General features: G+C 45.9%; 1 protein-coding gene across 2 annotated transcripts in view; it reads right to left on the bottom strand.

Moving 5' to 3' along the window:
• GFPT1 (glutamine--fructose-6-phosphate transaminase 1) overlaps positions 1-13,045 on the bottom strand; it is a 45,529-nt gene that overhangs the window by 21,126 nt on the left and 11,358 nt on the right. Inside the window, exons 2-10 of one of the 2 annotated variants that reach the window (XM_032229136.1) lie at positions 12,161-12,268; positions 11,396-11,503; positions 10,080-10,205; positions 9,795-9,853; positions 7,159-7,293; positions 5,336-5,397; positions 4,952-5,031; positions 3,500-3,553; positions 533-638 (exon numbers count right to left, since the gene is read on the bottom strand). In XM_032229136.1, the coding sequence (XP_032085027.1) occupies positions 533-638; positions 3,500-3,553; positions 4,952-5,031; positions 5,336-5,397; positions 7,159-7,293; positions 9,795-9,853; positions 10,080-10,205; positions 11,396-11,503; positions 12,161-12,268 (838 nt within the window). The remainder of the gene's footprint in view (positions 1-532; positions 639-3,499; positions 3,554-4,951; positions 5,032-5,335; positions 5,398-7,158; positions 7,294-9,794; positions 9,854-10,079; positions 10,206-11,395; positions 11,504-12,160; positions 12,269-13,045) is intronic. The other variant, XM_032229137.1, reaches the window with a different exon arrangement.

Genomic DNA, 13,045 nt, shown 5'->3' with positions numbered 1-13,045 from the left:
GAACTTTTGGGCTTGGTTACAGTCATAGGCAGGGGTGGTTTTCAAACATTTCATCAAGGCGTTCTCTGTCCAGTTGCTGGGTGGGCGTGGCCTATTCAACCTCCTGCACCACAACATGGGGGACATTCTCGCCTTCTCCAGGCTCCGGAGGCTTTCCTAGAGTCTCTGGGAGGGGAAAAACTGCCTCCCCCGGGCTCCGGAGGCCTCCCGGGAGGCCCGTTCTTCCCCCTCCCTGAGCCTCCGCTGCACTTACCTTGCATCCAAAATGGGCCGTGTGAATCTCCTGGGAGAAAAGGGGTGTGGTGGGAGGGGTGGCGTGGGCAGGACCAACTAGGGGTGGGATTTGGAGGTTCTCCGAACCAGTCATAATGTTAGCTACGGGTTCTCCTGAACTTGGGCGAACCTTTAGCAGTAGCCAGCCCCCACTCCCCCCAGCCGTAGGTCAAGGGCTCCCTGCATTTGAAAAGGCTAAAATATCTTTTTAATGGCTGATGATATGGCCTCTCCGGTGCCCTCCGCACATGCTGCCCACCTGGCATCGGAGGCGAAGTAATACTCCACAGCTTTCTCTTCCACGGGAAAGAGGCAGGTGGTGCTGTCCATGCGAGATAGACTGCAAGTGCCCTTCTTGTCTTTGCCTGCAAGACCAGATGGAGCGTCATCAGACATTGGGCGGGCAGCCCCAAAGTGCACTGTGCACAGACACACCCGTGGAGTTCCTCTCACCCAACAGGAAGCTTCCTCTGCTCAGCCCTCCAAGTCAGGAATCCCCCCTTCAACAGGGAAGAGGGGTGGAAGGGCAGTCCCCTCCCTTAACACATCAGAAGAACGTGTACGGGGGGGGGGGGGGTTCCCATAATGTCCGCCCTGCTTCCGTCAGGACAGTGGTGTCCAAACTTGGGAACTTTAAGACTTGTGGACTTCAACTCCCAAAATTCCCCAGCCAGCATGCTGGCTGGGGAATTCTAGGAGTTGAAGTTCACAAGTCTTAAAGTCCCCAAATTTGATCACCCCTGGGTTAGGAAGTGAGCCAAGGAGGGACGAACTAGTGTGAGGGCATCCGCAAAGTCAATGCAGAGGCTGCAATGGCATCACTGAAGCCCACCATGGGCTCGGGGTTTTGATCACCCGGTGACAGAGACCATTCAGACTTTTCCAAAACCCTCCCCCGCTCCCCCATGGGGATAATCACGTCAAAATGATTGTTTGGTTGATTGCGACATCATGGTCTGTCTAAGTATCTTAATCAAAGTCAGGCTGTCAGCCCAGCTGAATCAAAAGAGCTTTTTACAGGGGGCTTTAAAAAAAAAAGCAAAGTCCCAGTTATCCTCGTCAGCAAAAAACAACAGCAGATCCTACAGGGATCCCAAACTGGAATTTCGTTCAGGGAGAGTCAGGAAGGCCCAGGCGGGAATCTGGGGGAATCGCTCAGGGATGCCAATTGCTAGAGAGTCTCTACAGAGATTCTCAACCTTCCAGGCCCTAGTAGTAATAGTAGTAATGATGCCTATATAAAATAAGACGAAACAATAATAGAATGCATGTGATGTCGCCATACAACTTTGTCCCTATTTTTAGGGATTTATATATCAGCGATGAAAAAACCAACCCTACTTTTTTAGGGGGTTTGAAAGATGCTCTTTCTAATGAGAATGATTTAACAAAGTTTCCAGAAGGTCTTTTTTTTTTTTTTTTTGTAAAAGCGGGCTGAAAATACAATTTTTGGCATTTTTACAAAAACCGTCAACTTTACACTCCATTTGTGAACTATAGGAAAGGAGTAGGAGAATGAAATTTTACGTTCGAAAACCTTGTGTTGCTAAGTTATTACGCACAAAGCTTCATATTTCTCATACCTTTCCTTCCAGAGATATAAAAAGTCCAACTTGAACCTTTTTTCAAGCCGCAGTCATTTTTCAGCCAACTTTGCTCCAATTTATCTAGGTGGAGATCGCTCATGAGAATGTTTTTATTATTTTGTTTAATAGAGCACAACAAGCTGTACAAGATGGCCATGTTTTGTTTCTCTCAACAAAATATTGCCGGAGATATTATATCTCAAAGTTGTTGAAGTCTCAGAGTCATACTGTCGAAGGCTGCGGTATGGAGTCAAACAAATGACTATATCTCGCAAGTACTGCATCAGCAAACGTAACACTTTATCAAGGTTCAACAGAAACGTGTATGCATGTTCACACCAAATTTCATCGAAATCTGTTCATCGAGCAAGGAGGTCCAGACCACCTGACATGGAATGGCCCCAGGGGAAGGTAGGTGGCCTGCCCTTCTCCAGCCAGGGCTTAAGAGAAAAACCCAAGGGGTTGTCTTGGGTTATATCCTTCCTGACACTGATACAGCCTCCTGAAATCAGAGAAAATATCTAAATACCATGTTTTTCGGACTATAAGACACACTGATGTATAAGATGCACCAAGATTTCAAAGAGGCAAGTTAGAAAAAAAAGTTTTTGTCCTCCCTGACCCCCAGGAACACTCCGGAGGCTTCAGCAGGGATCCGGGAAGGCAAAAATTCCCCCATTTTTTGCCAAAACAAGGGCATTTTTCCCTTCCCTCAGCCCTGCTGAAGCCTGAAGGGTGATTTGGGGGGGGAGGCAAAAACCACCTATTTTTGCAAAAAATGGCCCGGTGGAGGGGCATTTTTGCAAAAAACGATGTGGGGAGCGAGGCTTTGGGAGGCCAAAAATAGCTGCAGTGTATAAGACGCACCATCATTTCCACGGTCTTTTAGAGGGGGGAAAAGGTGCATCTTATACTCCGAAAAATATGATATTTGAGGAAGCCCATGATTTTTTTTTTAAACGGAAGCTGCTGTTGTTCTTTAAAGACAGGATACCTTTGCCCATTTGCCTCCAGGAATGTCCACCAAAACCGCTGAAACCTTTCCACTTTGATCATGATTAGCTAGCCAAGGATTTCGAAAGAACATCAGGTGCATTCATACAAATCGGGAGGACAGTATGAGGTCCAGCTTCTGGGTCCATACCTGGCTTTTTGTTTTTAAAATAGGGAGTCAAGCACCAGGGGGAAAAGATCCAGCATCCTCATCTTTGGGTATCAGTTAACAAACCTCAGGAGACAGGAAGAAAATGAGATCGGGGCAAAGAAGGACCAGAAATGAATTTGGGAAGAAGTAGGGGGGGAAAACCCATCACAAGAATGGCATGCAAATTTTTCCCCACACACGAAACCTGTTTAATAGAGAGTTCCTCCTGCTTTCCACAAGCACACAAGGTGAAAACAAGGCATCCCTCTTCCTTGGCCCTCAGAAGCGACACTAAGGGAGTTAACCACAGCCTGTCTCCATTCCGGAAACAAAAGCAGAGGAGGTAGAAACTGGGGGGTGCAAGGCAGGGCCTGTTCCTCCCCCTCCCTCTCAAATGGAAAGCAGTAAACCACCAATTAAAAAGGTTGTACGTGTTTTGATTTATTCTTGGGAGATGCAAGAGGCTGGTAAGTTAAAAGCTTGGTCTCCACAGCACCTTTGTCCAGTTTTTTGGGCAGGCCATCAAATGAGTGATCTACAGATTGTGTGGCTGCAAGGGCAACATGGAAAGCAACTTCAGAAACACATCGACACGTCGTGCAGGTACGCAAAGCACAAATGACCAGGCTCAAGTTATCCTACATTATTTAAAACTTCTCTAAAGAAGGCCCAGAGACATTGGGAAAGGCGGGCGCACTCAGCTACAGGGGCACTGGAGAACACCGTTGGAAGCAGATGGGGAAAGAGAAAATTGGTCCATGTGGCTGCTAAGAATTGAAAATGACTCGATGGCACAAAACGGATCGATAAACCATGGGCTCCAGGAGGAAATAGGTTCTTCTTAGCTTTAAGCCAGCAAAATAGAGGAGGCAACTTTACACCTGGCGGACTTCAACTCCCAGAATTCCCCAGCCAGCAAAGTTGGGCACATTTCAAGTAGGTACACTGATGTGCACTGGTCATATCCTTCAGGTCAAACATTTTTGGAGGAGGATTTGATTGCAGAAGTGGTGTTCTATCACTTTTTGGAGCTCATCAAAATACAGGAATTCATCCTCAACTTCAGGGGTCTCCAACCTTATCAACTTTAAGCCTGGAGGACTTCAACTCCCAGAATCCCACAGCCAGCTTTGCTAAAGGGGTCACACTTTCCCACCCTTTTATGACCTGCGGACCTGGCCAGTTCAGGAATTATGGGAGTTGAAGTCCTCCAGGCTTAAAGGGGCCAAGGTTGGAAACCTCTGCTTTAGGACCTGTGGATGGACGTCAACTCCCAGAATTCTTGGGAGCAAAGCTGGCTGGGGGATTCTGGGAGTTGAAGTCCTCCAGGCTTAAAGTGGACAAAGTTGGAGGCCCCTGTCCCAAAGGGGCCACACTTTCCCACCCTTTTATGACCTGTGGACTTGGCCAGCTCAGGAATTCTGGGAGTTGAAGTCCTCCAGGCTTAACGTTGCCAAGGTTGGAGAGCCCTGAAGTTGAGGATCAATTCTTGCATTTTGATGATCTCCTAAAAGGGATGAAACACCAGCCGGCCTTTTGCAAATCCAATCCTCCTACCTAAAACGCTTGACCTGAAGGATATGACATATGGGCACCAGTGTACCTACTTGAAGTATGCCCAACTTGTTTTTCCAGTTTTTGGTGCCAGTGAAAAAATTAAAATCCACTTCCAGCTGCAGTTGAGAAGGAAGGAGGGCATCAGGAGCCTCGGGGGGATTATTCTTGGAACTCTACCTGTCCAGTTTCTTTCAGGATGACCTCTCAAGCTGACTCAGGGGGAAGGCTGTCAACCCATCATGGCTTCCAGGGTTTAAAAGGGACATCATTTTTGCCCTGATGTCTACCATCCTGCAATCTCCCACTATGCTGGTTGCGAAGTTATTTCACGCAGGGCTTCTACAGAGGAATAGCAACATGGAAATCAGAGCATCCACTTGGGGAGATTTACCTGTCCGGTACAAAATTGGGATGTGATCGGTGGAAAGCTTGTGTTCACTCCGAACGCCGATGAGCAGAGGACTTCCCCTTCTGGAAAGCAAAACAAGAGGTTGAGATGAGCAGCTAAGACTCTTCCTAGGCAGCTGCCATTGGGGAGACTTACTCATACTTTACTCCTGAGCAACTACTCAGTTTACTTTATTGTCATTGTACCTTGTACAACCAAATTAAATGACATCTTCAGTGTACATTAGAACTATAAAAGTAAATCATAAACACATCCTTCACATTCTACACAATTGAATTGAAAACCCAACCTGCAATGGTTGAATCTTACCAACTCTGTGCCGACCGTCAAGCTGGAGGAACGAATGACAGACTGACTGGCACTCACCTTGTGCCCACCGCCTGGCCAGGATAATGAACACTTTTGAAGACCAGAGCGAAGGCCCCCTCCTGTGTTGGGACAGGAAAGAAAAGCAGACCTTGAATGTTCTTCTGGGCACATCCATGCACACAGGTTCTCTGCTATCCAATACCGCAGTAAGGTAAAAGTTCCCCTCGCACATAGGTGCTACTCGTTCCCAACTCTAGGGGGCGGTGCTCATCTCCGTTTCAAAGCCAAAGAGCCAGCGCTGTCCAAAAACGTCTCCATGGTCATGTGGCCGGCATGACTAAATGCTGAAGGCGCACGGAATGCTGTTACTTTCCCACCAAAGGTGGTTCCTATTTTTCTACTTGCAAGTTTGATGTGTTTTCAAACAGCTAGGTTGGCAGAAGCTGGGACAAGTAACGGGAGCACTCTTACGCAGTGCTAGGGATTCGAACTGCCGACCCTAGTGATTGACAAGCACAGTGTTTTAGCCACTAAGCCACCGCATCTCTCAAGATATTCTTTACCCTACAGGTAATCCTCAATTTACAACTGGCTGCTTAATGACCATTCAAAGTTACAACAGACCTGCTCCCTTCCAAAGGCCACTGGCAATGAGACCTACAACTCCACAATCCTATGACTGCATTTTGGGCACTTGGCAACCAGCTGACCTTATCAGCTGTCTGCAGAATCACAGTCACAATTTGCCACATTTCTTACTGGGTTTTGGCATTTATCTTTTGGTTTCTTCCAAAAACCACCATGGGGAAAAATGGTCTCTCTTAATGACTGCGGCATTCACTTAACTGGACAGCCACTTGTTCAGAATGGTATAGGGTGTTGTGCTCGAGCAGGGGGTTGGACTAGAAGACCTTCAAGGTCCCTTCCAACTGGGTTACACTGTTACTGTTACTTAATACTATGGTGCTCACTTAATGCCTGTGGCTAAAAATGTCCCAAAAACCCCTGGATCTGTTCACATGATGCCTCAATTTTTGACTCCAAAATCTTAAATATTTCCGGCCTCAATTACAATAGTAAGTCAAGGATTCCCTGCATACAATTATCCTCAGCAGTTTTAAAATAACTCTTGCTAAACCGGAGGCACTTTGATGACGCCAACTGCAAGTAAGATTTGTCTTGGCTGGATCTTCCTTGGGAGTGAGATCCTTCTCGTATCCGAAGACAACAGTAGCCACCAGAGAAACAGAACACAGAACCATAGGGCTGAAAGAGACTTTGGAGATCTTCTAGTCCAGCCCCCTGCCCAAGACAGGAGACCTCATACCATTCCAGACAAATGGATGTCCATTTATCTCTTCTTGAAAATCCCCCCATGATGGAGCACTCACAGCTCCTAGAGGAAGCAAACTGCTGTGCAGGTTAATTTGTCTTCTCACTTGTCCTTGTCGGTGGGTGGGCTCAACAGAGGCTGACCCTCTTATTATTAAGCCGTATCAATGATTTAGCACAATATATGAGACCCAGACTGTCCAGTGTGTCAACTCCCAATGTTGCCATAGCAAGAGAAGGGGCGGAGCGCATTCCAGGCATACTGTCGGCTTAAGTCACACTCTCAGATTACTGCAGCAGGCTTGGGAGGGATGCATCTCATTGGGGAATGTAATTTATGACACAGACTGAGGGGAGGGAAGGAACAGGGCTAAAGGTCAGCTATAATTCAAACAAAGCTTAGACCTGACTGCGGAAAAGTCTTGCCAAAAATAAATGCTCCTAATAAATGACTAGTTTTGTATTGAAACTTGGCTCGATACTCATAAATCAATTAGGGCACTTTTAGGAAACCTTACACAGTGATTTGTATAAAATTAGATAGTTACCAGCTGCTGGATGACCCTCTCCACCAAGGTGGTGAAGCTTATGTCGTCGCTTTCACAGTTGTCATACATGTACTTGACAAGCTTTGCGATGGTTTCGGTATCAGTTTCCGATTCGAATTCGTAGCCCTTGCTCTCCTGAAAAGACACCAAAAAGGGGGGAAAGGTGGGTTATTTTCGCATCTGAATCAGGAAAGAGAAGCAATGAGTGTGAAGAGCCCGACAGATGTGGCTCAGTCAAGAGAAAAGCGATTGCAAAAAAATATACTTTATTTTTCAGACAAAAAGATGCACCAGTGTATAAGACGCACCAAGATTTTGAAGAGGTAAGTAAGAAAAAAAAAGTTTTTGTCCTCCCCGGCCCCCAGGAGCATTCTGCAGGCTTCAGCAGGGATGGGAGAAGGCAAAGACATTGTTTTTGCAAAAAAACCAGTCCGTTTTTGCAAATACGGGGGCATTTCTGCCTTCCCCTAGCCCTGCTGAAGCCTGCAAAGTGCTTCTGGGGGCTGGAGGGAAGGCAAAAAACACTTCCATTTGTGCAAAAAAATGGCCTGATTTTCACCTGTTTTTTGGGGGGGGGGTTGCTTTTCGCAAAAATGGGATGCAGGGGTGGAGTTTCTGGAGAGCAAAAATGACTGTATTATGTTTATAAGATGCACCAACATTTCCACCCTCTTTTAGAGGGGGGGAAAGGTGCATCTTATACTCTGAAAAATACGGTGTTACCAAAGTGACCAAGTGCTAAAGATCTTGCACATTAAATTCTAATTTCTTCTAAAATGGCCCAGCTCCAATTAGGGACATTTAAAGGAAATTGCCTGGGGGAAACAGGAAAGTTTTACCAAGATCTAACGTCAATCTGGGCATAGCCAGATAATGCAAAATATTCTGCGTTTGGAGCAGACCATCCTGGGGGTCTCTACCTGGAATAGAACTTTGTTTCTAGATTGCACCTGTCCCAGGCAAAGATGTTCGGGGGGGAGGGGAAGTGCAGGGAAAAACAGGGGAGAGCAGGTGGGAGAGGAGATGGAGGGTTGGTCATGAAAGCAACAGCAGCAGGTAGCTAAAGAGGAGCAAAAGAAAGGAAGAAGCCCTTCCATCACTTGGGGGAAGGCGGGAGTGTCAGGCCAAGATGTGCCAACATGACTCTCTTCATATATTGGAACTTTGACCAATACTTTGCCTTGGATTTAATCTTGGGTGCTATTTGGAACTCTGACAGGGAGGAAACCCAGAGAAGGAACGGAAAGTCCACTGTGGGGCAAAGGATAATGGTCAAGGGGATATGAAAAGGATGGCCCACCTGCTCATTTCCTGAGACCTTCCCCAGATCCATCCCCTCCATCCACAGCGGGGGGCGGGGAGGGGGGGAACGATGGTCCTTCTATGCCTTGTGGACTTCCAACTCCCACCTGGAATTCTGGGAGTTGAAGTCCACAAGCCACAACGGGGGCACACCTCCCCACCTCTGCTTTACACAGGTAGCCCTCCACTTAACAATGGTTCGTTTAGTGACTGTTGAAACTTACAAATGCCCCTGAAAAAAGTAACTTATGACCATTTTCACACTTGGTCACGTGATTAAAATTCAGACCCTCGGCAACTGACTCACATTTATGACAATCACAGTGTTCTGTGATCCCCTTTTGCGACCTTCTGACAAGCCAAGTGAATGGGGAGGCTGGATTCTCTTAACAATGGGGTTGCTAACTTACGCAACTGCAGTGATTCATTGGACAACTGCCTGACTGTATTATAGAATTTTGTGGCCAGTTGTGGCCATTAAGTCGAGGACTACCTGTGCTTTAATGTTTTAGTTGCTTCATATAAGCAGTCATTTAAAAAAAAAATAGTATTTATTGAATTTTCCAACATTTAAAACACAAAACAAAAATTTACACTTGTAACAGCTTTTCCATATTGGTATCCATATCTTACGTAACAATCCTGTTTACAAAAATTCTATCTCTATATCACTATCCTGTTATATCCATATTTGAATTATAATGACATCTACTGACAGATCAATATCATAGATTTCTTATAAATTTTGCATTCTATATATTATACTTTTACAGCTTATACCCTAAGTTTTACGTTTACTCTCAAGCCAGGAACACCATCTATTCCAAATTTGACAGTGCTATCCATTTCCGCACATTCATAGATTTTCCTTCTTATAATTGGGTCTGTGGGAGTATCTGTTTGTTTCCAATTCTATGCTAAAACAATTCTACTTGCGGTTAATATACGTAACGTTATGTATTGTAATGACAATAGCAGAGTAATTTTGAACCAAGGATCGTGGAAGTCAATAAATAAGCTGGTCTCAGTTGAAACCAAGAATAAACAAGTTGCTCTTGGTTTCAGTTCAGTTGGACCACAATGCACCCAAAATCCTGGGCCACAATGTGGATTGTTCCCTGGACAGAACAAAACAGACTTTTTCATTTTGTGCCAGGCCCCAAGGATGCAAAAGGACACCCTGTCCAACATCTGAAGAACCTTGCCGTCACCTGGGACAAGTCATTAAGGAGCCGACAGCTATTCCTGTCTGACCAGGCCAAGCAGGTCCTATTTTTGAAGCAACACCCCCCCCCCCCCCCCCAATAAAATACAATCCAAGGAGCTGAACTTACCAAGAACTTTTTCAGGTCTTTGTAATTTGTGATTATTCCATTGTGGATGACAATAAATTCTGAAAGAAAAATGAAACATTCACATTCAAGGCTCTGATCAGAACCTGGAGAACGAGACTTTGCTTCTTGTTTGAGGCAGAAGAGTGAAAAATCCCAAAGCAGCTGGGCTGAAAATTCCTGCAGGTCCTGAAGAGCCAATCATACCCTTTGCAACAGCAACCCCCTCACACACACACACACGCACACACACGCACACACTACTTTCTGATCCCAATTCCGGCCTACCGTTGTTTTTGTCTGATCTCTGCGGGTGGCTGTTGACCGGACTAGGCTCGCCATGGGTGGCCCAGCGTGTGTGAGCGATTCCAAGGTGCACATCAAACTCAATGTCCAGATCCAGATCCTGCTGTTCTAGGGAGAGGGGGGGGGGGAAGATATATATATATATATATATACGTCTCCGTGGTCATGGCCAGCATGACTCAATGCCGAAGGCACACAGAACGCTGTTCCCTTCCCACCAAAGGTGGTCCCTATTTTTCTACTTGCATTTTTACAAGCTTTCGAACTGCTAGGTTGGCAGAAGATGGAACAAGGATCAATAGATAGATAGATGGATGGATGGATGGATGGATGGATGGATGGATGGATGGGTGGGTGGGTGGGTGGGTGGGACAGACAGACAGACAGACAGATTCGAACTTGGGCTGTTTTTACATATTAGGCAGTTGTATTAACCTCTAAGCCACAAGCTCTCCTCCCTTATCAGCTGAGCCAGGGGAATGATTAAGTCTTTTTTTCTTCTGTCAAAGCACCTGGTGAGCGTGTGTGTACTGTATATTGACTTTTAAAGCCTTTTGGATACTAATCATGGAAAAAGGAAGAGGCAGCAGTTATATTCTCTTGTCTGGTTATGCTTCAATCCACTGATCTCAGAATTGTAGCCGTCAGTGCAGCCACAAAGCAGGAATATAATTTTTGGGGGGACGGGTGGGGGGGTTTGTCAAGGACTAGCTGTACAACATACTTCATATATAATACCTAATATTATAAAATGCTACAGGCCGATTTTCTAGTCAAAATCTACTTATCTCTGGTGAAATTTGGGCTGAAAATACTTAAATTAGCAAGATTCACATTATCAAAAAATAAGAAATAAACAATGCATTCCATCAATGTTACGATTTATACAACTTCGAGTAAGAACTCTAAAAGGCAAATTTTGAAAGCAGCACAATTCCATCCTTAAGGTCCATCCATTGGTCTGGAATGGTATCAGCCCACAACCTCAGATCTTGGCTCTCCCGCTTCTCACTAGGGGCCTCGATCTTGGCTCTCCAGAAGGGAAACAAACTCTGATTCAGGATGATCAAAGTTAATTATTACTTGCAGTCAGTATGGTTTTAACTGCTTTTCATTTGGTCTTTTGTTTATTAGGATAGACTCCACCAGGACTCGCCTGTTGGGATGAGCGGCTGCAGAATCAAATCAAATTGAAAAACCCGAATTAAATGCAGACTCCGCTCCTTTCGCCCACCTGCTACGCCAGGGGCTTTTTTTAATGCAGCCACCCAAAGGAAAAGGAGGAAAATGAGACTTACTGTTGACTTCTTCATCCAAAGCCTTCACTTTTCCTTTCTTCTTAATGAGCGTGATCTTGCCGGCGTTGGCCTCCCAGTCTTTGTCATTCCCGCCATCGATTCCCACCCCTACGACACAGGAGAAAAGGCGAGGAAGAAGGGCGGGCAGCCCCACAGCTTCCCTGGCAGGATTAGTGGTTCCCAGGCACATAGAAGGCTAAGGAAGGGAGCTCTCCCCCTCTGCTTCTCACACACACAAACTTTCTCTCTTTCCCTCCCTCTCTCATCTCTCCCTCTCTCTCTCTCTCTCTCTCTCACACACACACACACTTTCCCTTTCTAACTCTCTCTTTCCCTCCCTCTCTCTCACACATATACTGTATGTATTGTATGGAGTTAGATGATATGTAGCCATAACAAAATTCTTTCTAGAAAGCCAAGGTCATCCTTTGTCTCTGAACCTGACCGGACCTGGATGAATGGAACTGCCAGCATAGCAGTGGGAGATTGGATCATGGGATGGGTTTGTGGATGTGCGGCGAGATCTTGAACTCGGGTGGGTGGGGGAAATCAGGAAACTTTCAGATTAGGGTTTTCCCAGATGTGCCAATGTGGCTCTCTTAATAAATTGGAACTTTGAGCAATCCTTTGCCTCGGACTCTGATTTACTTTTGGATGCTATTTGGAACCCTGACACACAGGTTCGGATGCGGATGGTGTTTCGGAGCATGTCCACACGAAGAAGTTAAGGATGAAAGTCATCCATCTATCACTCGGAGAACTTACCTGCGGAGTCATACCCTCGATACTCCAGTCTCTGAAGCCCCTTGATTAGGGTCTCCAAGATCTCCCGTCTGGTCCGGGGAACATGGTAATTCAGGTAAGCAAAGATACCTAAAAGATGATTTAAAGTGGAAACGGCAACAACATTAAAGTCATTCCTTGCAGTTCTAGTTGAGGTTAGTTTGTAGTTAGTCTCATGGGTAGCACATTTAATCCTTAGTAGTAGCAGCCAAGGATCTCCAAACCTGGCAACTTTAAGACTTGTCTCCTGCCACCCTGCCAGCCTGGAGGAATCCTCTGCTTAAACTTCCTGTATCCGTCCCTTCGTTGTAAACTCGGCTCCTACAAGTGAGGCACTAATACCACTCTATAAAGCCTTAGTAAGGCCACACCTAGAATCCTGCATTGGTCACACTGTAAAAAAGAGGTTGAGACTCTAGAAAAAGTGCAGAGAAGAGCAACCAGGATGATGAGGGGACTGGAGACTAAAACATACGATGAATAGTTGAAGGAACTGGGCCTGGCTAGTCTAGGGAAGAGAAGGACCAGGGGAGACAGGAGAGCAGTCTTCCAATATTTGAGGGGCTGCCATAAAGAGGAGGGAGTCAGGCTATTCTCCAAAGCACCCAAAGGCCAGACAAGGAACAATGGATGGAAACTGAACAAGGAGAGATTCAACCTGGAAATAAGGAGAGATTTTCTGACAGTGAGAACAATCAACCCATGGATCAGAAGTTGCCTTTGGAAGTTGTGGGAGCTTCATCCCTGGAGGCTTTCAAGAAGAGACTGGATGGCCATCGGTCAGAAACGGTTCAGGGTCTCCTGCTTGGGAGGGTTGGGGTTGGACTAGATGATCTACAAAATCCCTTCCAAATCTATCTATCTATC

Source organism: Thamnophis elegans, chromosome 13, assembly GCF_009769535.1.
Source record: "Thamnophis elegans isolate rThaEle1 chromosome 13, rThaEle1.pri, whole genome shotgun sequence".
Lineage (NCBI taxonomy): Eukaryota > Metazoa > Chordata > Lepidosauria > Squamata > Colubridae > Thamnophis > Thamnophis elegans.
The sequence above is the reverse complement of the archived record's forward strand: the minus strand, read 5'-3'. Positions and strand labels throughout refer to the sequence as shown.